The sequence below is a fragment of the Xenopus laevis genome, chromosome 7L, assembly GCF_017654675.1.
Source record: "Xenopus laevis strain J_2021 chromosome 7L, Xenopus_laevis_v10.1, whole genome shotgun sequence".
Lineage (NCBI taxonomy): Eukaryota > Metazoa > Chordata > Amphibia > Anura > Pipidae > Xenopus > Xenopus laevis.
The window spans coordinates 1,564,482-1,591,074 of record NC_054383.1 but is presented as its reverse complement, the minus strand read 5'-3'; the positions used below and the strand labels follow the sequence as shown (position 1 = coordinate 1,591,074).

Genomic DNA, 26,593 nt, shown 5'->3' with positions numbered 1-26,593 from the left:
TGGATAAGTGAAGAGCTTCAGTGCAACAGTCAAATATAGATGACAGGGCCTCTTTTCAATTGAGCCTCATTGCTAAATTCACTTGGCGTCAGGGGGTTGTAGCTGTGAGATAGAAATATATGTATAGGTCAGTGTTACTTTAAAGGGCCATAAACTCTCTCTGTATTCATTTAATAGAAACAAGACTGTACAGGTATGGGATCTATTATCCAGAATGCTCGTGACCTGAGGCTTTCTGGATCCATAATTTGGATCTTCATACCTTAAGTCTACTAGAAAATCATGCAAACATTAAATAAACCAAAAAGGCTGGTTTTGCTTCTAATAAGGATTAATTATATCTTAGTGTAATTAATGTGCAAGATAATGTTTGATTTGGAAAGGATCTGAGGCTTTCTGGATCCATAATTTGGATCTTCATACCTCAAGTCTACTAGAAAATCATGCAAACATTAAATAAACCAAAAAGACTGGTTTTGCTTCTAACAAGGATTAATTATATCTTAGTGTAATTCATGTACAAGATAATGTTTGATTTGGAAAGGATCTGAGGCTTTCTGGATCCATAATTTGGATCTTCATACCTTAAGTCTACTAGAAAATCATGCAAACATTAAAGAAACCAAAAAGGCTGGTTTTGCTTCCAATAAGATTAATTATATCTTAGTGTAATTCATGTACAAGGTAATGTTTGATTTGGAAAAATTTGGATTATTTGATTATAATGGAGTCTATGGGAGACAGCCTTTCCGAGCTTTCTGGATAACAGGTTTCCGGATAACGGATCCCATAACTGTACAACATATTGTTCTAAATAATAGCAATGCAAAAGTAATGGATATAAATAGTTCTAGGAAGGTCTAAAACACAAATAAGAGGTCTTCTCAAATAATATTATTATTATTATTATTTTAACTTGCAGAATTACTTGTCCAGACTGGCTGAAGGGTGCTCAGGAAAAAATGAGACAGAGAATATGATTTATCAAGAAGATGTTGGACTTGTCCCACAGTTTGAGAAGAACAGACCTTAAAGGAGAAACATTAACAAGATACATGGACAATAGTTGACCTATCAGTTGCAGACATAGTTTTAAAGAAGGAAAAGAGTTTTGCCAGATGACAGAAGACAAGATGTCTCTAACTGAGCCAGATGGGGAGTGTACAGAGCTGCTTGTGTTATGGAGGTACAAACAGAGTGTTACCCCAGTCTAATAGGTACATGCCCAGTGCATGGCCTAAAGCACCAATACATTTTTATAACTTCATAATATACAAAAATTCTTAATTATAAAATGAATCTTGCAGTTATAGGTGCAAGTTGTATTGCCCTATTGAATTGCCTGCTTAAGGCTTGGGGCTGCTCAAAGCCTCTGTACTATAACAGCTCAGCTCATTGGAATGTTCTCCCCATTTATTAACCATCAGAATATTTTGTTTCTTAAATGGCTGTAGAACCAAGCAATACACTTCTATCTGGATTTTATCAGAAAACAGAGAGTAACAGTAGGCAACATTTGGGAAGATGATAATGAGTAGAGAGAAGATACATTAAGGATACACGATTCTGTGAATAATTTTGTGGAACACATGTATTTATTTCAACATATGCTATGAATGCCATGACTCCCTTTGCCATTTGTGCCTGACACATAATGTAAGATAGACTTTCCTTTGTATCTGTCTCTCCCCGTAATTTGATGCAAGTCAAGTTTCCCAGTGAATGGGTATTTGCTGTCACTTCCACTTGTAGCTGAAGATATAGGAGTATTACAATCTAAGGATATAAGTGCCCCCTATATCTAGCAATAGAGATGCTCTCCCATAATGTAGTGTTGTATCTGCAGCCTCTCTGTGCCTTCAACATAAACTTTCACAACTGCTGCCTTAAACAGGGACTACTATATATGTAACGAGATGGGCAGCTTGTGGCTGCTCCCATGTGTAGTTGAGATACAACTCCCCAGTGTCCAGATACTGTTGTTGAGTATGGGTAATTGCAGTTGAACAACACCTGGCGAGTCACAAGGGGTCCACTCCTTGTTTCTAAACTATGAATTCTCAGGGATATTTTTGAATACACTGTAACTAATCAGGGTCAGTGGTATAATAACTAGTGCGTGGAAGTGCACTGAAAGTGATGTAAAGTTAGTTGCAGATGTTATAGCTGACATATTAGGTATATATGGAATTGCTAGTGTTTGTATCACTGAGTGATTATATATAGAGAGATATTTATCAAGACGGCTAAATATTATAGTCCCACACCCACTACGAGAAAAGAAGTCTGTAAAATGACTGCATACAAAGACACTTACAATACCAAAGGTAAATCTAAGCTGTGGGCAGAGAAAAATGGGGGTAATAAGCAGCCTGTGGAAATACGTGATAAATCCCAGGGCAGAACCATATAACCCACAGATAAAAAAAGTCTTTTGTATAAGTAAAATATAGTATATACGTTTGTTCTGCACACACAGGGGTAAGGCTTTACATTTGTGTGTGTTTAATTATTTGTGTGTTTTATTATTTCTTCATACGACTTAAAACTGTTAATAGGGAAGCTCACCTTAAAATCAGCAATTACATACTCAGACAATCTGCAATTGTTTTTTTTAATTTTTTTTGGGACTTATTATCTGGAATTCTCTCGACCCGGAGTTTCTAAATAAGCAGTCTCTACCCCATACCTTAAGGCTACTGATAACTGTCATAAATTAATTAACATCAAGTGCAAAGTGCAGTCTTTAATACAAAGAAAAAGTAAATTGGTCAGAAAACCTGTTTATTTAAATCAGAAACAACTAAAACTGGCATTGCCATATTTCAGAGCTCTCTGAACCACTGGTTTACAGATAATGGCTCGCTTGCCCTTATTTAAATTGGCATGCAGTTGCCAGGATAAGCTAGGGAGCAACCAGGCAGTGATGTGAATAACAGGGCTTGATAAAAAAAATAGCTTTGATTTTACTTCTAGGGATCACTGATTCCTAAAACCAGATTGCATTTTAAAATTGCTAGTCAAAGAGAGACGAACAGAAAGGCAAATTATTCATAAAAGAAGAAGAAAAATTGGGAGCTTCCATCTACAACAACCTAAAAAATGAATTCCCCTTTAAGTATGAATAATTATTTGTGATGTGCTTGCTTTATAGCTCACTCCCTTTACAGCTATAAATGAGTGACCTGGTCCTGTTTGCACTGTCCATGTTTGCAAATTGCCTGTTGCAGAAAATCTCAGGTACACTTTAAAGAGGTCCACTTTATCTAAAATTTCCCAGTTCAGATAGAACTTTACAAGATTTAAAGTATTGCTCTAAAGCGTTCTACAAGCTCTACAGTACAAGGCGCAGTGTAATCTAGAAATCATGTGTATCCATACTATTCAAGCAGACAGAAGTCTCTTAACTTCTGGTGAGAATTTGCACAGTACTGTGGGAAACACAGCAAGACATGCACATTGCCTGCCCCTGAACTGTACTACATACACTGTGTTATCTGGCTGCAATACATCTTACTGTAATGAGGAATACATTAAGCCATTAAATGGGTAGTTCATCTTTAAATTAACTTTAAGTATGTTACAGAATGGCCTGTTCTTATCAGCTTTTCTATTGGTCTTCATTTTTTATTATTTATAGTTGTTGAATTATTTGGCTTACACTTCTGTCTTTATTCAGTTCTCTGATGGGGGGTCACTGACATGGGCAGCTAAAATACCTGCTCTGTGTGGCTTCAATTTTGTTGTCACTTGTAAATAATTCTGAAACCAAATTGTCTAATAATAAATAACAAAACACTAATAGAAAAGCAACGTATTAGATTTGGAAGTTGCACATTTGAATGATAAACTGATCACCTAGTATATATTTAGAAAAGGGCAATAATTACACAATAAGAGATAACAAAACATATTTAAAAGTTCATTTTATTTCCAGCAAAATATGACATCTTCCCATGCGCCCTATAGGCACAAACCCCAACATTATCAGAGGGGCAGTCACTAAATAATTATAGGGTTATGTAGGAGAAAGGGATAATGTTTGGCCAATATATATTACAATGCCATTGCAATTATTAAAAGAACTTGATCTGATTTGTTGCCGTTAATTATAAGGCTAGGGCAAGTTTTCCCTGTGTTTTTGCAAAACCCTTTTTGTTTGTAAAGCTGCATAATCCATCCATCGAGTTTGAGAACTGAAGAGAACTAAATAACTGTACCACTGGCTGGAACACATTGTCACCCAATAACTTCTTTGTGAATCCAATGGTCTACGTACATTAATGTAACATGAAAACTTCATTGGATCTGATTAGACAGTGAGCATAGCTCCATCCTCCTGGTTATAAGTGTGACAGTTTCTGCAATCATATAGTATTTGCCTTCGACACACTACGCACAATGCCTAAAACATTTATTGAGTCAAATAAACTGTAGCTTATACACTTAGGGGCCAATTCATTAACTTCGGGTGAAGGAATAGAATAAAAAAAACATCGAATTTCGAAGTGTTTTTTTGGCTACTTCAACCTTCGAATGGGCTACTTCGACCTTCGACTACGACTTTGAATCGAAGGATTCGAACTAAAAATCGTTCGACTATTTGATAGTCGAAGTACTGTCTCTTTAAGAAAAAACTTCGACCCCCTAGTTCGCCACCTAAAAGCTACCGAACCCAATGTTAGCCTATGGGGAAGGTCCCCATAGGCTTGGCTAAATTTTTTTGGTCGAAGGATAATCCTTCGATCGTTGGATTAAAATCCTTCGAATCGTTCGATTCGAAGGATTTAATCCAACGATCGAACAATTATTCCTTCGATCGTTCGATCGAAGTATTTGCGCAAAATCCTTCGACTTCGAAGTCTAGGATTTTCATTCCCAGTCGAATATCGAGGGTTAATTAACCGTCGATATTCGACCCTTGATGAATTTGCCCCATAGAGACAATGTCAATATAAAGCAAACGCTGCATGCAGTTTCAAGCCTAGGGTAGAAATTCAAACCTGGCCCATCTCACATTTATGAAGCAGTTGGGTTCCTTCTGTACCTGAGATGTGTAGTTGCAAACGACTGCAAAAAGTAGTGAAGCACGCCCTTGTGGGCTGGATATTAGGAGTCCCACTTGTGACCATCTCAACCCTTTCTGCTGCTAAGGTGCTGATAAAACCTTTCATGGAAAAGCAACAGAACAAGACAGATAACTAACTTGTCTGTAACCGTCTATTAGAAATGGGGGCACAGAAACCAATTTAGCACAGTGACATTTCATCTCACAGCAAAAGGATATTGTTCATTTGAAAACCATTATAATTAAAAGTGATTTGAATGCAAATTTGGTGTTGAATGTCTGACTTGGCACCTGAAAAAGGTTCATGTATATGACATACAGGAGGCAATGTCTATAATAATATTATAGGAAGCTATATGCTGTTCTGTTATTACGTCGCCCTCTTACAGCTTCCATTTACCGGATGCAACAATTTCAGATACATTGGGAAGAGTGGAATTTTCTTTTTCTCTACAATGAAACGGCAGTGCTGCCAGATCATGTTACAAATATGTACTGATTTATGAAGCAATGAATTCAGAAACAGACGAATAAAAGATTTGTTTTATTGGGCCTATTTGTAGAAAAAGGACTTGCTTCTCTGTTCTATTACTGTTGAACCACATTCAGGGATTTTCTGCCCTTGTTTTTTTTCAAGGCTGTGACTAATAAATGATACTTGAACTGGACCAGATGAAATATTTATTGATGCTTAAAAAAAAAAAAAAAAAATCAAGTTTATTTAAGTTATGGCATGTAAAAAAAGCTGACGTCAGAATATGTTAATATGTGATTATCACACAAGTGTTCCTTACTACTGTTTCATGAAAAATGATTTTAAGTTATGTTTGATAAAAAGGATTTTAATAAAGATAATTTTCATGCATTTCACTTTTATGTGTTTATTTGCATAATTTATTTTACTGAGCATTTCTAAAATAGTAAAATTTTCTGCAGACAGGTACAATAAAAGGGCCAGTGTTCTTTAACTGAACCAACATCAGACAGCAAGAAAATTCATAACCTTTGTTACAGTGCTCTGTGATGTTGGCGCCTACTGGATAATGGGTTTCCGGATAACAGGTCCTATGCCTGTACCATATAGGAAGCTTTGGTTTCTACTGAGCAGAAAAGGTATATTATGGGGCAAATTTACTAAGGTTCAAATAGTGAATTCAGATTCTAAACCACCAACTCAAATCATCCACCTACCCTGGTTGCCACCTAAAACCTGTCCAGTTCATGTAAAAGTCAATGGCAGAGGTACGTTGACCTATTAGAAGGAGTTAATAGCTTCCTGACATTCAAGTTTTTTTTTGGAGAAAAACTCGTTTCGAATTGCGTTTCGATCGGTATCATTCGAACATAAATAAGATACCATTCGAGTTTCAGTCATTTGAGGTAAAAAAAAACTCTAACACTCGACCTTTAATAAATAACCCCCTATGTGTTTAGCAGAGGTAATTCTCGGTATTGCAGTATTGTAGCAGGGTATTTATTAGCCACAAAAAGTAGCTGCTACTGTTAGCTCCGGAGCTACACAGCACATATCATAGCAAGTGTGTTTACAAGTGAAACCCACTGAAAAACATCATGAAGGCTACAAACATCTTCAGATGCTTTAAGGAACCTCTGCCATTGACTTCTACATGATCTCGACAGCTTTTAGATGATGTATTTTCATATTTGAGCTATTTGCAGCTTCAGGGTATAATAAATCTCAAAAAATGTGAGTTTTTTTAACCAGAAAATTCAAGTTTATATTGAAAAATTCCTTTGAAAATTCTAATATTTCGGGTTAAATACTACATGAGTTTTAATAAATCTGCCCCTAACTGTCCTACTCACAGGCTGTCCCAAAGCCAATCATCCCAAGCTAATGAGTTAATATGCACAATGCTGCATAAGCCAAAATGCCAGGAAAACAAGCACACATCACACACAATGGTTTCCCCAGTGAAAACAACAGAGATTACCATGATGTAGCATTGTTTGCACAGGTAGGATGCTTCTCACGGCACAAGGACTCTCGCTTTAGATAAGGCTGCTGAAAATTTGCTGCCAGACCAAACCTAAATACAGAATTTAAATTTCAGTTTATTTATGAAGTTCTGTGAAATGCTCTTTGATATTGATTGAAACAGGGCTGTACCAAATAAAAAGCTTGATATCCTTTTGCCTCATTAGCATGAATGAAAACCACAAGGTGGGTTTCAGGCTTAGAATACTCATTTGGGGTATAAACTCTTCCACTAATCTAATCACAATGGCACATTGTAATTGTTCAAGGGAGATTTACCTATACTAGATATACCATGACCTGGATGAATGAAAATCTTCATAGTCATATTGCCATTAATTTTGGAGAGAATACTCTTAAACTGGTTGAGGAATATGAAAGAACAGCAAGAAAACTGGCAGACTATCGAAACCATCTACTATTTAATCTCAGATGTCGACATCAGGGACTCACCCCTTGTAGCCTACTCCTGGGTTCCACCGTAAAAAGTCACAGACCCAACAAGATTTTACAAAAAGCCCAAAAACATCTACTAAATGAATGGGTCAGACAGATCAACTTTACCATTGGTGCTGTTAAGCAGAAATTTGAACATCTGAAACTGAGTCTGGCAAAAGAACTGCCTGATGGAACTCTGGAAAGGGTGGTTGTTTTTGTTGAACATGCCAAGGAGCGACAAATAAGCAAATTCACCACGTTGCTGTCACTAAGCAGCAGTTGGGAAAGGACTAAAGAACTAACCTGGAGGCAGAAAAATGAGACACCAAAGACACGTGGGTTAGGAACCTATCAGGGTACTAACTCAGCCAGAAATGGACGTGCTAGCCAAGGGGTTAAACTATACAGTGACACCACAACACATCCTAGTAGTTGAACTCATAACAGCCACAGAATCTGCTATCAATAATAATCACATGAAAAAGTAAGAAGCGGAACAACTCCGGTTAAAAGTGTCAGCTGCTTTGTCGAGTGCCAGAACACCTCCCTCTAACGTTACTACACAAGAGAGGAGGACCCGAACATCACTATCCTGCCAGCAGATAAAGGGCGATGCATAGTTGTGCTCAACACAACTGACTACCACTGCAAGAGAACCACACTACTCAGTGACAGCAATACGTATGAACCCTTAAGGAAAGACCCAATCAGTGGTTACAAGAAAAAGGTGATAGGTTGCCTACAACAACTTGAAAAGGAGAAAACCATTGATCGAGTTTTATACCGCCGCCTGTCCCCAGAGAAGCCACACCATGCTTATACAGACTCCCCAAGATACACAAAGTTGGAGCCCCACTAAGACCCATTGCCAGCAGCATAAATTCAGTGACATATAGCATTTCAAAATTCTTGGCTAAGATCTTAGCCCCGTTGGTAGGCAATGCAGTGCATCATATCCAGAATGCCAAAGAGTTTGTAACCAAGATTCATGGCGTTGCACTAGAGGCAGAAGAAACAATGGCATCATATGATGTCACTTCATTGTTCACATGTATACCTACGACAGAGGCAATTGAGACTGTAAGAAAACGACTGCAACAAGATAACACCCTCAGCAGCAGAACGAAGCTCAGTCCTAACCAAGTATGTTTGTTGCTAGATTTGTGCCTTAACGCAACATACTTCAAAAACAAGAACCTTTTTTACAGACAGAAACATGGCTGTGCAGTGGGTTCTCCAGTCTCTCCCATTGTAGCTAACTTGTACATGGAGGAAGTGGAAAGGAGGACCTTACTTACATTTCAGGGAACTACACTGAGTCACTGGTTCAGGTATGTGGATGACACTTGGGTTAAAATCAGATCCAATGAAGTGGTGGCCTTTACAGAACACATTAACTCAGTGGACAATAACATCAAGTTCACAAGGGAAGATGTCCACGAGAACAAACTTGCCTTTTTGGACTGTTTGATGTGCATCCAAGAGGGGGTAACTTGAAAACGGAAGTATACAGGAAACCCACTCATACGGATCTGTTGTTTGATTCCCACCATCCACTGGAACACAAACTGGGTGTCATTAGAACTCTGCACCACAGGGCGGAATGTGTGGCAACTGATACAGAGTCCAAAGACAAAGAGCAAAAACATCTCAAAGGAGCTTTGAAAGCATGTGGCTACCCAGACTGGGCCTTTGTCAAAACAGCAGCAACCAAGCCCAACAGGAACACCAAAAGAAATAACCGCCCGGAGACACATAGTAGGCGAAACATATGTAGCTGGAGTGTCAGAGAAACTCAGGAGGATTTTCAACAAACACCACGTCTCTGTGTTTTTCAAACCAAGCAACACACTGAGGCAAAAACTGGTACACCCAAAGGATCCAATACCAAAAGAACAACAAAGCAATGTGGTATACAGAGTCCAGTGTAGTGAGGAGAGCACAGATCTATACATTGGGGAGACAAAGCAACTGCTCACCAAGCGAATGGGTCAGCATAGGAGGCAAAACTCAGCTGTCTTTCTACACCTAAAAGACAAGGGATACTCCTTTGAAGATAGCAAGGTCCAAATCTTGGATAAAGAAGACTGCTGGTTTGAACTAGGCGTGAAAGAGGCGATTCATGTCAAAGAGGAGAAACCATCCCTATACAGCGGTGGGAGCCATTGACACCACCTGCTACATACATCTGTACCCCAGCGGTTTCAGAACACTTCACACATCCATTCATGCAGCTCTCACAAATAACACCTGTTCCTAGGAGTTGCATGACACATTGGATAATCCTATCACAGTAACTACACAGAATCAAAACCTCTGTGACTTTTCAGATGTCATCTCTTTGAAGAGTTACAATGTGCTATTGTGATTGGATTAGTGGAAGAGTTTATATGACAAGAATTTCCCACACCAGTCAGTTGAATTGAAGAAGCTGCTCGGATGAGTAGTGAAACGTCTTCAATGATTACTCAGCAAGTCCAGTTGTTTTTAGATTTACCTATCCAAGATAATGACAGTAACATTTAACTTGAAATAAATATAGTGTTACAATATCTCATAAGTAAAACAATCAGTTGGTAGGAATGTGATTATATACCTTTCCTTCTTCTGTAAAGCTACAGTTCAGTGTAAAAAGGAAACTGTTTAAATAGATAGGCTGTGCAAAATATAAAAATATTTTCAATATAGTTATTTAGCCAAAAATGTAATTTATAAAGGCTGGAGTGACTGGATGTCTAACATAGCTTTGTAGCTCTCTAACTTGTTAACAGTCAATAACCAATCAGTGACTTTAAAGGAGAATTAAACCCGTAATAAAAAAAACCCTCCCCCTACCCTGGGTATACCCCCCTCGCTCTGCCTACCTGCCCCCCCCCTGGGGAAATGTCCCTAATTTTCCACTCACAGATTGTCATAACACTACTAATATCAATACAGTGCATACTACTACAAAATAATATAGTCTGTCAAATACAGGATTATATATTATAATCATAATTATTATTTTCATGCGTTCAGCCGCAGGGGAGACACTTTATTCTTTTTCATGTGGCTGTACATGTAAGTGCTGAACGCAGGTAAAATGCAACATGCTGTGTCCCGTCCCGTTCAGTGCTTACATGCGTCTGTGTGAGTACATCCGCATTGAAAAGATTTCTCCTCCTGTGCTCCACTGCGGCTGAACGCTTGAAACCCGGAGCACAGGTAAAAACGCACGTCTGTAAGAGCCCTTAATGAATTGCTAATTAGAGATGCAGGCTGTGAATTCCATATGTGTTCAGCTTTAAAGGGGTGAAGTGGCAACCCTACAAAAAAACACACACATTTTGGTCAAAACAGTGTTTTATGAATATTCAGAATATTGTAGTTTACCCAAAAGTCAGCTGATTTTCCTTTTTTCATGTAAGCAATACAATGGAAAAATAGGCGCATCTCACACTCTCATTTGTAGCTGTTTGGCTCTGTCTGTCAGGCCCTGGATTAATTTACTTTCCCTGAAACGAGAAGGCAACATGATACAATTAGGGCTAATAGCAGAATGAGAAATAGTTTGCTGCAATTAGCAAGCAATGTATCTCCGCTCAGCCAAACATTTATTTTACCTAAAACTATTATGTCTTCTACAGACATGATTGGCAGCCCAATACTGGCTGAAAAATCAAAGCAAATCCATTTCCATCAGAACACTGCAAACATGCACATTAGTAAAGGATAAATAGGATCACTACAACATGTATATATATATATATATAGTCAAATATATATATATATATATATATATATATATATATATATATATATATATATATATATATATATATATATATATATATATATATAATGGTAACAATGCCCTGCAACATTTCACCTATAAGACTTAAACGGAGCAGGTTGATGAATCATACACACACCAGCCATGTGGGTGAGGCTTTTCTAGGTAAGCGTGTGCATACGTGTATGTTCAGAAATGTCTGGCATCACCTGCGCTGCCTCCCAGTGACACGAATGGATCCCACCTGACACTGTACAGTCCATATGAGGTGAAGAAACCACCCTATGTGCCATTAGTCTAATATTCAGCCGAATAGTTTTACCGGGCATTTGGCAGGATCAATTAGCTTTTATATGATAGGCTTGTTTGTATTAACAGCAGTACTGGCTAAACTTGTTAAAATATAAGAGTGGATTATACAGAAGGCAGAGATAACAAAACAACTACTATTTAAAATGTTTATTGAGGAACTCTCATGTGATTTTTGTTGTTATTCTCTTACCATGCCTATGTCTGAATGCTATTATATTTGTTGTTAGAGCAATGAGTAGGTTCCAACTGCATTGGAACAGAAATTGGATACTGTATTTGCAGGAGGTGCAAATCATGTGAAACAAAGAAAAGGAAAAAGATTCAGCAGAATAATCTGCCGACACGTGTCCTTTCTGCCGACTGCCTCTGGAGTCTGCTGTGGTTTTAGTGGAGAGGAGGGAGTCGCAGCACACAGTTAGTTTGCACAGAGGGAACTTACAGCACTGCAAGTTAAAAAGGTAACTAAATGATAACATTTCTAGCACTGGAGATGCCCAGTCTTGATGTAGATGAACAGAGACACCAACCAACCCCATGTCATGAGGGTAATAAGGGATCCGACCTTGAATTTAGGCATAAATTCCTCTTCACACTAAATGGGAACATGATATAATGTCAAGGCCCCTGTATGGATCATTATCATCTGTATGACATGGGGCTGCTTGATGTCTCTACACAATACAGTTGTGATGCATTCTTGCTGGGAATGGCATCCAGCCTTAATGCCAAACGGTGCCTATACATATCTCATGACCGCGCCAGTTATCCTATTGCATTAGCAGAACTGGGGCCCCGTTTATATCTGTGCTCACCGTAGGGTTGCCACCTCACTCACCCCTTTAAAACCGAACACATATGGAATCCACTGGCTCGATGGCTAATTAGCAAAACTTTTGGATGCACATAAATCAGTTCAGTCTACAGCATGCATCTAAATAAATTGCTAATTAGCCATCGAGGCTGTTGGTTTTAAAGGGGTGAGGTGGCAACCCTAACTCACCGGGCATCATGGGTAGCTGCCCGATTGATTGTAGGGTTGCCATCTTGCTGGTATTGTACATGTTGCTTGATGCCAATGTTATTAAACAGGAATATATATATATGTATATATATATAATCTTCTTGAAAAGACCAGCTCTCCATTTTGTGAAAAATTCAAAGTTCTTTTATTGTGTACATAAATCCGACGTTTCGGCCCCCATCGGGGCCTTTTTCAAGGATCCTTGAAAAAGGCCCCAAAACGTCGGTTTTATGTACACAATAAAAGAACTTTATATGGAAAGGGTGGTAAAAGTGACAACTCATTCCCTTGGACAGCCGGTTGTGTAAAGTCACAGTTCCATTTGAGAAGACATTTCCAGACGGGGATAGTTACCCTTTAAAGGGGTGGTTCACCTTTATGTTAATATTTAGTATGTCATAGAATGGCCAATTCTAAGCAACTTTTATAGTTTTTGAATGATTTGCCTTATTCTTCTGACTCTTTCCTGCTTTCAAACGGGGGTCACTGACCCTATCTAAAAAAAACAAATGTTCTTTTTATTACTCATCTTTCTATTCAGGCCCTCTCCTTTTCATATTCCAGTCTCTTATTCAAATCAACGCGTGGTTGCTAGGGGAATTTGGACCTTATCAACCAGGTGGCTGAAATTGCAAACTGGAGAGCTGCTGAATAAAAAAGCTAAATAACTCAAAAACCACAAATAGTAAAAAATGAAAAACAATTGAAAATAGTTTCAGAATATCCCTCTCTACATCATACTAACAGTTAACTCAAAGGTGAACAGCCCCTTTACTACGCTGAAAAACACGAAATGCCAAGACTAAAAATAACTGACAACTATTGAGGGTCAGACTGAATACCAGAGTTATCTCCCTGTGGGCACCAGCCTAGAATTCCTATGTAGTCATTCTTATTCCCCCTGAGAGCAGTGTTACCCCTAGAAAAATAAAATTGCCTGTGCGGGTGAAAAGTGGAGCATTCACCAAAAAATAACCACTTCTCCCCAGTTCTGGCCAAATTATAACAATTTTTTACGGAAGGTGATAGAGCAGTCTATTGTTTTATTAATGAGAGTAGGGTTGCCACCTTTTCTGGAAAAAAATACCTGCCCTGCTATATTTTTGGCGTTTTTTCCTATTAATAACATTGGTACCAAGCATCTTTTTTACCGGCCAGGCCAGTAAAATACTCCCTAACCTGGAGAGAACCTGGGGCCAGTATAAAAACCTATTCCAATATCTAATTGCTGTGGGGAAAGTGGGCCCAGGGTGTCAGGCAGAGTGGATCGGGTACCCTCAGAACACCCGCAAAGCAGTCAGGTTTTTATACTGGCCCCAGGTTCTCTCCAGGTGGATCATTAATAAAACAATAGACTGCTCTATCACCTTCTGTAAAAACTGTTATAATTCAGTCAGAACTGGGCAGAAGTGATTATTTTTTGCTGAATGCTCATTTTCCACCCGCACAGGCAATTTTATTTTGCAGGTACCCTTTAACTGCAGTTGGGTGGGCTACAGGCAGACATTTAAGGGGGGGAAATTAAACTATAGGTTTACAATGTAAAACAACTGGCAAAGGTGAATAGGAGATTAAAATAACTTGTAGTATGATGTAAAGAGTGACAATTTGCATTTGGTTTTCATTCATTATTATTATTATATGTGGTTATTGAGTAATTTAACTTTTTATTCAGCAGGTTGTTAGGGTCCAAATTCCCCTAGCAACCATGCACTGATTTGAATAAGAGACTGGAATATTAATAAGAGAGGCCTGAATAGAAAGACGAGGAATAAAAAGTAGCAATAACAATACATTTGTAGCTTTACAGAGCGTTTGTTTTTTTAGACGGGGTCAGTGACCCCCATTTAAAAGCTGGAAAAAGTCAAATAATTGAAACACAACAAAAATAATGAAGGCCAATGAACTTAAAGTAAAGAAATAAGTATAATGAGGGAATATGTCAATTGTGACAGGATTGCGTCAAACACGAGATTACAATCACACAATTCACACCAAAATAATTCACCTTTCTTTTTAAAAACATTTTGTAAACTTCTCTTGAGGCCAGTTTGAAGCTTATTGTGAGCAGACCCAGCACAACACAGAGAGAAAAGAGTAAATTATCAGTGTGTTGCTTTTTACCTCAACTGGGCTAAACTGTAACGTCCCTAACTGAAAAAAGGCATGTGAAACAGTATAGAACAGAGGCAAAGAATTGAATAACAATTCGCCCCTCACTCTAATAACACAAAATGGCCGCTCCCACTTTCTTCGCCTCAGACAAATATCCCGCCCTAGCGCCAGACGTAGGCGTAAATTATTTCATCCCTCCCCCTATAGCCGAGTGCGCCGCCCTCCTAGTTCTTATTGGCGCTCGCCTTGCACACCTTTCAACTCCTGCCAATGCAGGCAAGCCACGCCCCGCAGCACATGTGACGGTGTTACTGGGCAGACGCGCTGAGGTGAGCTACTGGGGGGCGGAGGGATCAAAACATAAACAGAGAGAGAAGAGCACGCAGGCGGAAGGGTGAGAGTCGTGTGTGCGCTGAGTCTTCGGATAGGGGTAGTGACAGGTGCCCAGTGTGTGGGTAGGGCGAGTGTCTCTAATGTATGTTCCGTAGAGTTTTTAGTCGTAGTTCCTGTGTGTGCGATATCAGTAGTTGGAGGAGTAGCAGTGTGTCTCCTGTTTGTTTGATTGTGGGGGCGGGCCCTGTTTGCAGAGGAGCTGGATGTACAAATATCTTGTACTTATCAAATTGGGCAGTTGGGGGTGTGTCCTCGTGTGTGTGTTCTGGAGGGGTTAATTATTGTCCAATATAGTGCGCGGGTACACAGGGAATGCCCCCTTGGTTACGTGTTAATGGTTTGCCCCCTGTATGTAGGGCCATGGAGAGGCCTAACCTCGGTGTGGGTGGGAGGGGGAATGTTCCAAATCCTAATTATAGGGGTTTTTGGGGATGTGCTGTCTTTAGGTGGAAAGGGGGTGTGGCCTTTATATGGGAGGCAGGGTTCCCAGATTTACATTTCAAAACCAGCCAAAGACTATGAAATAAGTTGCCAAAAATGGCCAATTTTTACACTGAGCAATTTGTACACTGATCAGTAGGATGAGTACACAGAAGCAGATTCGTATAATTCTATGTGTGTGACATGTGATTGTCCCATACCCAGTGCAGCGCCTGTACTACTGATACACTTATATAACGTATACAAGAGATGTTCAGTAATAATTGGGGTTACCCAGAAAAAAGGGGGTCCAGGTGATCAAACCCCAGACCTTCAGCTCGGGGAGGGAATTTGTTGCAAATATAGAAATAGTAGAGGGCTGACACCAGGCCCGGACTGGCAATCTGTGGGTCTGGCAAATGCCAGAGGGGCTGCTGTACGGTGCCATAGAAAGTTACCATAGAGTGGGCTGTTTGGGCCTCTGTGTACTTGGAATGTCAGGGCCTATTCTGACTCCCAGGCCTGACTGACACACACCAGACCACACTCCACCAATTGATGTAGTAAAAAAAGCTTTTTATTGTGGCAAAAACATCACAAGCAAAAGCCGAACATGTTTTGTGCCTTGGGGGCATTTAGTCCTATTCTGAACTGCAGCGAATACAAAAGGGATTTGTTTTCTATCTGTTTTCTGTTGCTCCAGCAGAATTCTGCACAGAAATCCATTTCTCAAATGAGCAAACAGATTTTTTTTTATATTCAATTTTGAAATCTGACATGGGGCTAGACATATTGTCAGTTTCCCAGCTGCCCCCAGTCATGTGACTTGTGCTCTGATAAACTTCAATCACTCTTTACTGCTGTACTGCAAGTTGGAGTGATATCACCCCCCTCCCTTTTCCCCCCCAGCAGCCAAACAAAAGAACAATGGGAAGGTAACCAGATAGCAGCTCCCTAACACAAGATAACAGCTGCCTGGTAGATCTAAGAACAGCACTCAATAGTAAAATCCAGGTCCCACTGAGACACATTCAGTTACATTGAGAAGGAAAAACAGCAGCCTGCCAGAAAGCATTTCTCTTCTAAAGTGCAGGCACAACTCACATGACCAGGGGAAGCTGGGAAATTGACAAAATGTCTAGCCCCATGTCAGATTTCAAAATTGAATATAAAAAATCTGTTTGCTCTTTTGAGAAATGGATTTCAGTGCAGAATTCTGCTGGAGTAGCACTATTAACTGATGTTTTGAAAAAAAACATGTTTTCCGATGACAGGATCCCTTTAACCTTGGCTGTAGGCAATTGTTAAATACAAACTACATTACCCAACATGCACTGGGATGGAACACTAGGGGAAAAAAACGTTGGCTACTTGGGATTGAAATTGTTTGCCCAATTTGGAGGAAAAAAACGTCAACCCTGATGGGAGGATAGGGGACTGCTCTGCAGTTGGGGGGGTGTCCTGTTGCCTTTGGGTCTGCAGGGGGAGTGGCCTACCTTCTGCATTGGGTGGAGGGGGTGTGTGTGGGTTTTATGGGGGCTCTTCTGATTCTTGTTTTGTGGGGGACCAAATGGAGTGTGTTTTCACCTACTATTGACAGGACTAGGGTAGTGTGTGATGTCTCCTTATAGTCACACTGGCCTATACCCAATAAGTGCCATTGCATCTCCAGGAGGGCCCAGTCTATATAAAAACCTATACCATTAAATATTTATAGGATTGCTGTGAGTTAGCCCAGGATGTCACCACTGCTTCTCCTGTGTGTGACCTACACCTATGGTTCTCTTATTGGGAGAGGGGAAAGTGTCTCGTGCATGTGGGGAGTTTTCTCTCTTACTATATGTGGGAAATTTCAATAGAGTGGGCTGTAGTGTGGGTATCCTTTAAAGGGGTTTTTAGTATGATGTACAGAGGGATGTTCTGACAATTTGCAATTGGTTTTCATTATTTGTGGTTTTTGAGTTATTTAGCTTTTGTATTCAGCAGCAAAGTTTGCAAGTTCAGCCATCTGGTTGCTAGGGTCCAAATAACCCTAGCAACCATGCACTGATTTGAATAAGAGACTGGAATATGAATAGGAGAGGCCTGAACAGACGAATAATAAAAAGTAGCAATAACAATACATTTAAAGCCTTACAGAGTCATTGGTTTTAGATGGGGTCAGTGACCCCCCCCCATTTGAAAGCTGGAAAGAGTCAGAAGAAGACAAATTATTCAAAAACTATATATAAAAAAAAAAAAAAAAAAGTTGTTTAGAATTAGCCATTCTAGAACATACTAAAAGTTGACAAAATGGTGACCCAGCCTTTTATTATTATTATTAATATTATTAATAATAATAATTGCTTAACCTTATATTACTATAAACATGTATCCAAATTGCACTGGTCATTTCCTCTTTCTTTTATGACTTTTTTTCTTCTAGATTTTCAGATACAAGTGGTTTATGAAGCAAACATTATTTTGTTTGTGCTGCAGACACCCGGCCATGCTCAGTAGTGCCTTACAAATGACTGATGTTTAATTCCGAGCAGGGGAAGTGTGTCCGTGCATGTTACAGCACAAGTGTGTTCATTGTAGACATAAAAACGTTTGATTGAGGAACTGGTACAATATATTTGTCAATAACTATTATACAAACATTACAGCTTAGGAAACTTTATTTTATAGAGACAAGTCCCCTTAAATGTCCCTCATGTTACTACCTTGCCTCACGCTCATACAAAAGTGTATTGTGAACATGCTTAAAAGCAGCACATGCGTGTTGTACAGGTATGGGACCTGTTATCCAGAATGCTCGGGACCTGGGGTTTTCTGGATAATGGATCTTTCCATAATGTGGATCTTCATACCTTAAGTCTACTAGAAAATCATATAAACATGAAATAAAGCCAATAGGCTGGTTTTGCTTCCAATAAGGATTAATAATATCTCAGTTGGGATCAAGTACAAGTTACTGTTTTATTATTACACAGAAAAAGGAAATCATTTTTATAAATTTGGATTAATTGGATGTAATGGAGTGTATGGGAGATGGCCATTCCGTAATTCGGAGCTTTCTGGATAACAGATCCCATACCTGTACACCAGATGCTAATTGCAGAGGCAGAGCATTGATTCTAGATAGATACTTTGCCTTTACTACATTATTGCAGATGCAGCCACCGGGCCTGAACCCTGGGTTAGAAATATAAGCTTTATTTAATATTCTATATGAGATATACTACATATTCCTCTCTTCCTTCTATATAATGTGTGAAATAGTTCAGCCATGTCTCTGTTGTGCATCACTCATTGTACAGATGCTTGGAATACGTTGGCCCTGGTGTGTAGCAGCTCTAGTGTGGGGTAAAGTAATAAAGTGCTGATGGTTTGATATAGTGAGCAGCGGAGAGGGGAAATATTTAGAGAGCATTGCATTGTGTGAATGTGTTGTGTCACAGCTGCGAAAGAAAACAACTGATACCTGATTGTTCCTTTGCATTTCGCCTGGTATTTCAGAAGTAATAGTTATATAATACATGACACTTGTGTTTAAAATGAAGTAAAGTAAATGAAGATAACACAATTATGTGGGGTAGAGTCCAGCAGTGGGCCCCGTACCCTAAAAAAAAAAAAATCTGTTGCGGGTTGAACTTTCGGGTGCAGTGGGTTTAGATGCAGGTTGGGTTCTACACGTTCGCAGGTTGGGTTGAGTTGGGTCTTATCAATAGCGAGTTTTACTCCTTTACATATACAAAGTAACATAGTTAAATCAGGTTGAAAAAAGAGAAAGTTCATCAAGCCCCATACACACACCCCTCCCTACTGTCACATAAATGATATATCCCCATATCTATACTAACTATAGAGTTTAGTATCACAATAGCCTTTGTATTATGTCTGTCCAAGAAATCATCAGTATGTTTTAAAAACTTTTTTTACTGACCACACCCACTTCTAATGATGTCACTTCCGGTATACAATGACAGAACTTCCTGTTTCTTGATGGTCAGCGGGTCACGGATTGGGTTGTGGATAAGGTACTTGCAGGTCGGATAGCGGGTAAAAATGTGTTCGGTGGTGTTTCAAAAATTGGTTCTGCGCAGGACTCTAGCAGGACTCTAGCGTGAAGTTGCAATGCAAAGTTAATCATTTTACCACTATTTTTGAGCATATGTTCTAGGGTGAATGCTTACTATTCATCAGAGCTGTGGAGTCAGAGTTGGGAGAAATTTTGGGAATCTGGAGTCGCCAATTCCGACACCTGATAACTTTAAATACAAGCACTGAAAATAATCACATCAGATTTAAAGGGGTGGTTCACCTTTAAGTTAACTTATAGTATGTTATGGCCAATTCTAAGCAACTGATTATTTATTTTTTCAATTATTTAACTTCTGATTCTTTCCAGCTTTCAAAAAAAAACAAAAAAAAACCTATAAGTTCTCACCCAGTCATTTATCACCCTACCAGCCCTTTTGAGTTTGGCAAGAGGACCATCCCGAAAGCTGGGAGTTGAGGTATTGAGCGTCCTGATATGGCGCAATTAAATGAACATACAGATATGTCTTGACTGAATTAAATACATTTATCTTCTCAGGCTGTTTGACTGCCTAATACAGGGGAGCAGACTCTACCAGTAAATGATCTTGCTAAATCTATACCATGTGCAGAAGTGTAGTACATTGCATACCGATCTGATATAGAAAGTACAAACTTGACATGGTTATAGCTACTATTTGGCTGCATTTTTGCATCAGAGGCCAGTAGCATCACTAGGCACAGTCTGCATGGACAATGGAAAAGCCATCAAGAGGTCCAACCTTTCTTGTTTGTTGGTGGAAAGTCCCATCTTTTAATGAAACCAAGGGAGGAGAGAAGTAGGGAGAGACAATGAGCAGCGTGTTCTCATGTCAAGCAGAGCCATGCACTGGGGATAACATAAAAGGGATCAAATAAAAATGTACAGATGTCATTACTGCTGCCAGTTAGTCATAGGGAAAGACAGTAGCCCAATGGCTCTGTGCACCTTGTCTAGTCCACCTGCTGGACCTATGAACCATGTATGCTTGCCCACTTGGCATGCACTCAAGCTAAACAGCTCAGTATTATAATTTATCTATATTACACACGCCCGTGCATTCCCTATTTATTTACGAAAATTAAAATACTTTGTTTCTGGAGAAGTCCAGTGCATTTTGGTAATTTGGTGACTGCAAGACAGTTGGCAACAGAAATACTTTGTGTGTGTACTGGGGCCCTTCAGCTAGAAGGGAATGTTGGGCATTCAGTTGAACAACAGCTGGAAGTCCTTATTGCTAAAAATAATGGGACCTTTTAAACCTCAAACAAGCTGTATCCAACCCAGAACTTCCAGTACTCACAGCTGAGTAATTCTGCAGTGAAGAATATTGGGGGAGTTGCACATTTCCAATTGCACCAAGGCCACCATAACACTTATGTGCCTGTGTCTGTATGGGAGAAGTGTTTCCTTTCCCCATATGCTGCCTCTTGTAACATTTCTTACTCTCTTTCTAGGCTAAATATCCAAGCAATATTGAGCAGGTCTATAAAACACAATGGAAATAGAGACACCAAGTGACATAAATGCTAATGTTGTGGGTAAGTTTTACAGCCACAATTAGAAATTCAGTATAATATTTCACCTGGAATAGTAACCATTGCATTCAGATTCTCTGTGGCTGACTGAGCAGAGCTAATTTCCTGGTGGTCCTACACTTTATACCTTATTTGGTGAGCCCCCTCTTAAAGGGCCCCTACACTTTTTCTTTTCTCAGCTGCTGTGTTTGCAGACAGGCTATTGTATAGGCAAACAAGCAAGAGAAATCAGTACCACGGGCATAATAACCACGGGCATGAGTACACCAAGCATATATACCACATATACGCTGGGTACTTTGGTAGTTGAGCTGGTCATGCATATTGTTGAGTCTGATTTCAGTGGGTATGCATACTGATAGATTTATGTACACTAGTCTGTGCTGTTACTTTCGGGAGATGGGTACACTACGCACTCCATTGATTTGCTGGTACAGAGCACTATAACAATAATATGAATAATCCTATAAAATTCTTTATTTTTCGGTAGAGTCAGATTCTGAATTAAGTGGATCAGAGCTTAACAGAAAAGAAGAAAATGGCAATTTGGCAGAGTCCTCTATTAGTGAAGCTAAACTTCATGCCAAAGCGCAGCGGCGCCTGAGGAAAAATTCTTCCCGGGACTCTGGAAGAGGCGACTCTGTCAGTGATAATGGGGAGAACACGCGGGGAGTTGTGCCCACCAGTCCAAAGTCAAAACTTATGGATAGAAAATCCCGAACTGGAAAAGGAAGAGGCCTGCCAAAAAAAGGTTGGAAAATCCTATGCATTCCTAATTTTACTACATTTTTATTTACATAAAAAAATAAGCTACAATGGTACTTGCAGTCCTGTGCAACATAAACAACAATGAGACGCTTCCTGGGCTTTTCTTTGCAGATGACCAGTCAGATTCTGTGTTTTTCTTTTTTTCTTTGACTCCTTGGTACCTGCTGGTAGTGTTTTTGATTCTCTTCTGTATCTGGTGGATGAACTTTTAGTGTCACATAATTAAAAATGAAGCGTCACCTGTTCTGTTGGGCTGCCTCCTTGCAAGATGCCTCTTTCTTGCTCTATTGAGTGCATATAAAAGAGTCGCTGTGCAAAGTGCAAGGCTCCTTTTAAAATGTAATATGAATAGGCCTCAATGAGTGTTGGCATTAATGTAAATATATAATGTCACATATGGTTTCCCAAAACCCAGAACAGACTCCATGTTTTATTTATTGAATTTATTGCACCAACCTAAAGTTTGAGCTTGTCAATAGCAGCAATGATCCAGGACTTCAAACTTGTCACAGGGGGTCACCATCTTGGAAAGTGTCTCAGTGGGCTCTGATTGGCTGTTGAGAAGCTAAGCTTAGGGCTCGTCACTAATTATCCAGCAGAAAATGAGCTTCCCTGGCTGTAATATAAGCTGATGCTACAGGTTTGCTGATAATTAAATTCTGATGCTAATTGTACTGGTTTCTGTGCTGCCATGTAGTAATTATGTGTATCAATTACTAATCAGCCTTATATTGTGACAGTTATGTGTACTGAATATTTTGAATCGATCCCTAAGCTCAGTAACTGATCAGCACAGAGCATGTGCAGTGAATCAGCAGAAAATGGGGAGCTACTGGGGCATCTTTGGAGACACGGATCTTTACTGCTAAAGGGCTTTGGTAGCCTGTGGCTGGTACAGAAGCCCAAAACATAATGTACAACATTTCTAGCCTACTTTTTTAGTTTAACTTTCCTTGTCCTTTTAAAGTGAAAGAACCAAGGCAGGAGTTCTGGGTCTTAAAAGGGAAACGTAATGTGAAACAAGGGGTAGAGCAAAACATAGTCTTAGAACAGGCCAGGGTCAAACCCAATCAGACCGTGCTGTATGGAATCAGGCTAGGGTCAAACCTAACCAGACTGTGCTATACGGAATCAGGCCGGGGTCAAACTCATTCGAACAGTGCAGTATATAACCAGGATGGGTCAAACCAAATCCGTAAATGCAGTACAAAATCAGGATCCGGAAGAATGGTCAGTAACAGGCTCAGGTCAGTACAGGCAGCGAATCAGCAGAGGTCATGGGCAGGCAAGGGTCAAGAACAAAGAAAACAGACTAAAAGTGCACCCAGGAACTATGTGTAAAAAACCTACATTGGGTGATGTGAATATGAATGTGATGCCTTTAGGTATTTAAAATTTGTGTCGATGACGTCACGCAGCAAGCCGAAAAGGAAAACCAGGAAGTGGCGCAAAGCTGTGCATAGAAGGAAATCTAAACACTTTAAAGCTGGCAACACATACATCTCCTTTTGGGATATTGTATCCCCACTCGGATATTAGAACTGTTTGGCAACACATGTGGATGTCAAAACCTGACTGGTTGGGTCAGCGTATGCAGTACAGGCTTTAATATATGATAATGTTGATTAAAGGGCCAAGCATATTTAGTCTTGTTCTGGTTAAATTGTGCAGGGCTGTAGTCAGGATTAGACTGGGCCTATGGTGAAAATAGTGAGGGGCATTGGTTGATTATCAAGTTCTCCCATAGGTCAGTCTGATTATGGATAGTATTACTGGTTATATTGCTGTGGTTATGGCAATTGTCATTTAAAATGCTTTTAGCCTGTCCATAATTTTTTATTTAGAAAGTCACCATGCATTTCTTTATGTACTGGTTCATTTAGTCACATTTGAGTTGCTCATTTTGGTTTTCCTCCATCTGCTCTACAGTATTATGCTGTATTGGTCTGCTAAATCTATTATCCAGAAACCCATTATAGGGAAATACACCATTGCCATTTCCCCTATTGTGCAATGTAAAATCTTTTTTTATTTTTTAGATTTTTGACGCACAATAAATCTGTGTGGGTGGCAAAAAACAAGCTTGTTTTTTTTCCATATTATGGTAAATAGAAAAAAAACCTTTATCTGGGAAACCCCCGTGTACCAAGGATGCAGTTTACAGTTTAAAAATGTAGACATTTTCCACCCAGACCACAGCTTGTTCTACATCACTACATGCACTTTTTCATAAGCTTGACCCATTTTTTTTCTGGTAAATTATTTGGGATGTTACATTCAACATCCCACTTAAGGTGGCCATAGATGCAAAATTCCGCTCGTTTGGCCACGTCGCCAAACGAGCAGATCTTTCCCCGAGATGCCATTGACAAACATGACTATATTGGGGGTGATCTGATGGTTCGGCCGTATGGCTGAACGATCCGATTACGATGTGCCGTGGGCTCCAGCGGGATCGGTCGGGTCAAAATCAAACCTGACCGATTGACCAAACGACCGATCTCCGCCGGATGAGAAATGTCGGTACACGCCACACATGATCCGAAAATAGTATGAATCCTCGATTCGTACTATAGGATCTGTGTGTCTATGGCCACCATTAAAAATAAACACTCCTTTGTGGTTTTTTTTTCTTGTTGTTATCATTGGTGGTTTTTCTTAGAACACACAGATGTTCCAATGTTGTTCTAATGTTGCTTTTACTTACAGGAGGAGCTGGGGGTAAAGGAGTGTGGGGGACACCTGGGCAAATTTATGATGAAGAAATTGTTGATATCAAAGATCCGAACTATGATGAGGACCAGGTACGTTGCAATATGCTTTGGCAAATCATTGCCATGCTTATCCTAATGAAGCACTAGCTGTTTTTCATAATGTAAAGCTACATATGCTATTTGAGAGGTCTCCATTTTTTTGTACGTTGAGAGCTCTTACTTTCTAAAATTATGTTTTAGGGAGTTCGCCCAGTAATGTAGGAGTTTCTCAAATTAGAGCTCTGCTTGGCTGTTACTTGGTGTGAACTAGCAGCCTCAATGGGTTTGTGTCTGCACACTTGTGTCTTTGTGTTTCCGACACTTGTGTATTCCAGAATGCTGCATTCCTGCCGTGTCCTTGGCTGCCACACACCTGCTGTGAGAGCGACATCAGAGGGAGCAAAAAGGTGGTGATCACTGACACAAGATCACTGCCTCACTAATTACACATTTAAACAGTGCTGGAAAATGTTCTCAGCTTGTCGTGCCGCGAAACATTATCTGTGTGTATATATACATCTGTGGCTTTGCATGGTGGAATGCTTACATTAAACAAGCAGCAAACCTTGTTAGATACATTCAACAATATTCTAAAATAACACAAACATAACACAGCACAACAATACCTTTTTATATGCAGTCTGGTTTTAGTCAGTCATTAAATCTATTAAAATATAACTAAAGCCTGTGTAATACCGTGGGCCTCCTCTTTTGAGATCCACAGGAAATCCAATTATGATTATGGAAATAAAGTAGATACAATATTTGACTTGACACAAGCAATGTATGGTCACATGGTAAGAATGAAGTTGTAAAATGTTGAATATGAACATCTTTAGCAGCGGTGTATGGAAACATTAGTATTCATTTCTTGATTTTCTTGGTCTTCTACAGGAGAGCTGCATTTATGAGACAACGGTTCTTCCTCTGGACGAAAAGTCCTTTGAGAAATCAGTCACTCCGATTGTGCAGGAATATTTTGAACATGGGGATACAAATGAAGTTGCAGTAAGTTTCTTAATAATCCTCTTAATGCCTACTGAATAAAACTGGCATCTCTTTCATCATCGGGACTGCAATTTGCAGTTGCGCACAGTAAGCCAAATTCTATCAGATGGGCTGAAGAAAGCATGTGAGGGTTGTCATGCTTAGCTCTGATATGTAATTGTATTTTATGAGTTTTCATGGGTGTGGACATGGCCCTCTTTATATTTGTACCCATCTGTATCTGTAGTCTGTGGGTTATGAGCCTTGGTGCCCTGTTGGACCATGACCAGAATAATGTATAGGTTGCTCATCATAAATGGCTTTTTATGTACAACACTGTGTGCTCATTTAGTTGCAAATTCTTATTAATATCATTTATACTTGTATGTGCCCTATGTGTTTTATTCTGGAATGACCCATTTCTAAGGTACAGTTTGAACATGGTTAAAATGTTTAGTTAGATATTTAGATAATTTGCTTTAGTCTCTGGGTGACAAGAGCATGGCCACAGTTCATATTCCTCTCTGGGGGTGTCCCTCTGAGCCTTCCCCAGTCACTGAAATGAGTGAGATACCCTGAGTTCCTGCTCAGCTATAAGGCGGTCCAGTTAGGATGTGTCAGATATACAATTTGTTTAGTCAGCCAGGCAGCTGCACACATTGAGTAAGGCCCCCACTGGCTTCTGACACCAGCCATTACTGAGATATCCATAGCCAGGACAAACAGTGAAACTATTCAATGCTAGGACATTAAAAAACTACATTTAGTTTTGTTTATTCAGTCCTTGTTCATTCATATGTCTGAATTTACTGTACAGAAAAGAAAATTGGGTTTATGATTATGGGCCTGTTTAGTGCAGCTGTTTGTGCAACCCATTGAACTCTACAGCACAGTGAATTGCTATTACCCCTGGCCCAAACAGAACTTGGGCCTTGAAATCATTAAG

The 26,593-nt window shown here is 39.6% G+C and overlaps 2 protein-coding genes and 1 long non-coding RNA gene across 9 annotated transcripts in view; 2 read left to right on the top strand and 1 right to left on the bottom strand.

The window, feature by feature from the left end:
* rbm20.L (RNA binding motif protein 20 L homeolog) overlaps positions 1-4,529 on the top strand; it is a 127,997-nt gene extending 123,468 nt beyond the window's left edge. For all 3 annotated transcript variants that reach the window (XM_018224961.2, XM_018224962.2, XM_041570100.1), the window contains exon 14: positions 923-4,529. In XM_018224961.2, the coding sequence (XP_018080450.1) occupies positions 923-1,033 (111 nt within the window). In that variant the 3' untranslated portion in view covers positions 1,034-4,529. The remainder of the gene's footprint in view (positions 1-922) is intronic.
* A 2,479-nt stretch (positions 4,530-7,008) lies between these two features.
* Positions 7,009-14,854, bottom strand: LOC121395803. Its single transcript, XR_005962685.1, has 3 exons — positions 14,619-14,854; positions 10,878-10,999; positions 7,009-7,119 (listed from the first exon to the last, which is right to left on the bottom strand). It is a non-coding gene; the product is annotated as an uncharacterized LOC121395803 (long non-coding RNA).
* The window catches only part of pdcd4.L (programmed cell death 4 L homeolog), a 29,538-nt gene continuing 14,973 nt past the window's right edge, over positions 12,029-26,593 (top strand). The window contains exons 1-5 of one of the 5 annotated variants that reach the window (XM_041568379.1): positions 12,029-12,047; positions 21,059-21,142; positions 21,630-21,890; positions 24,617-24,711; positions 25,555-25,668. In XM_041568379.1, coding sequence (XP_041424313.1) covers positions 21,100-21,142; positions 21,630-21,890; positions 24,617-24,711; positions 25,555-25,668 — 513 coding nt within the window. In that variant the 5' untranslated portion in view covers positions 12,029-12,047; positions 21,059-21,099. 5 annotated transcript variants of the gene reach the window in all.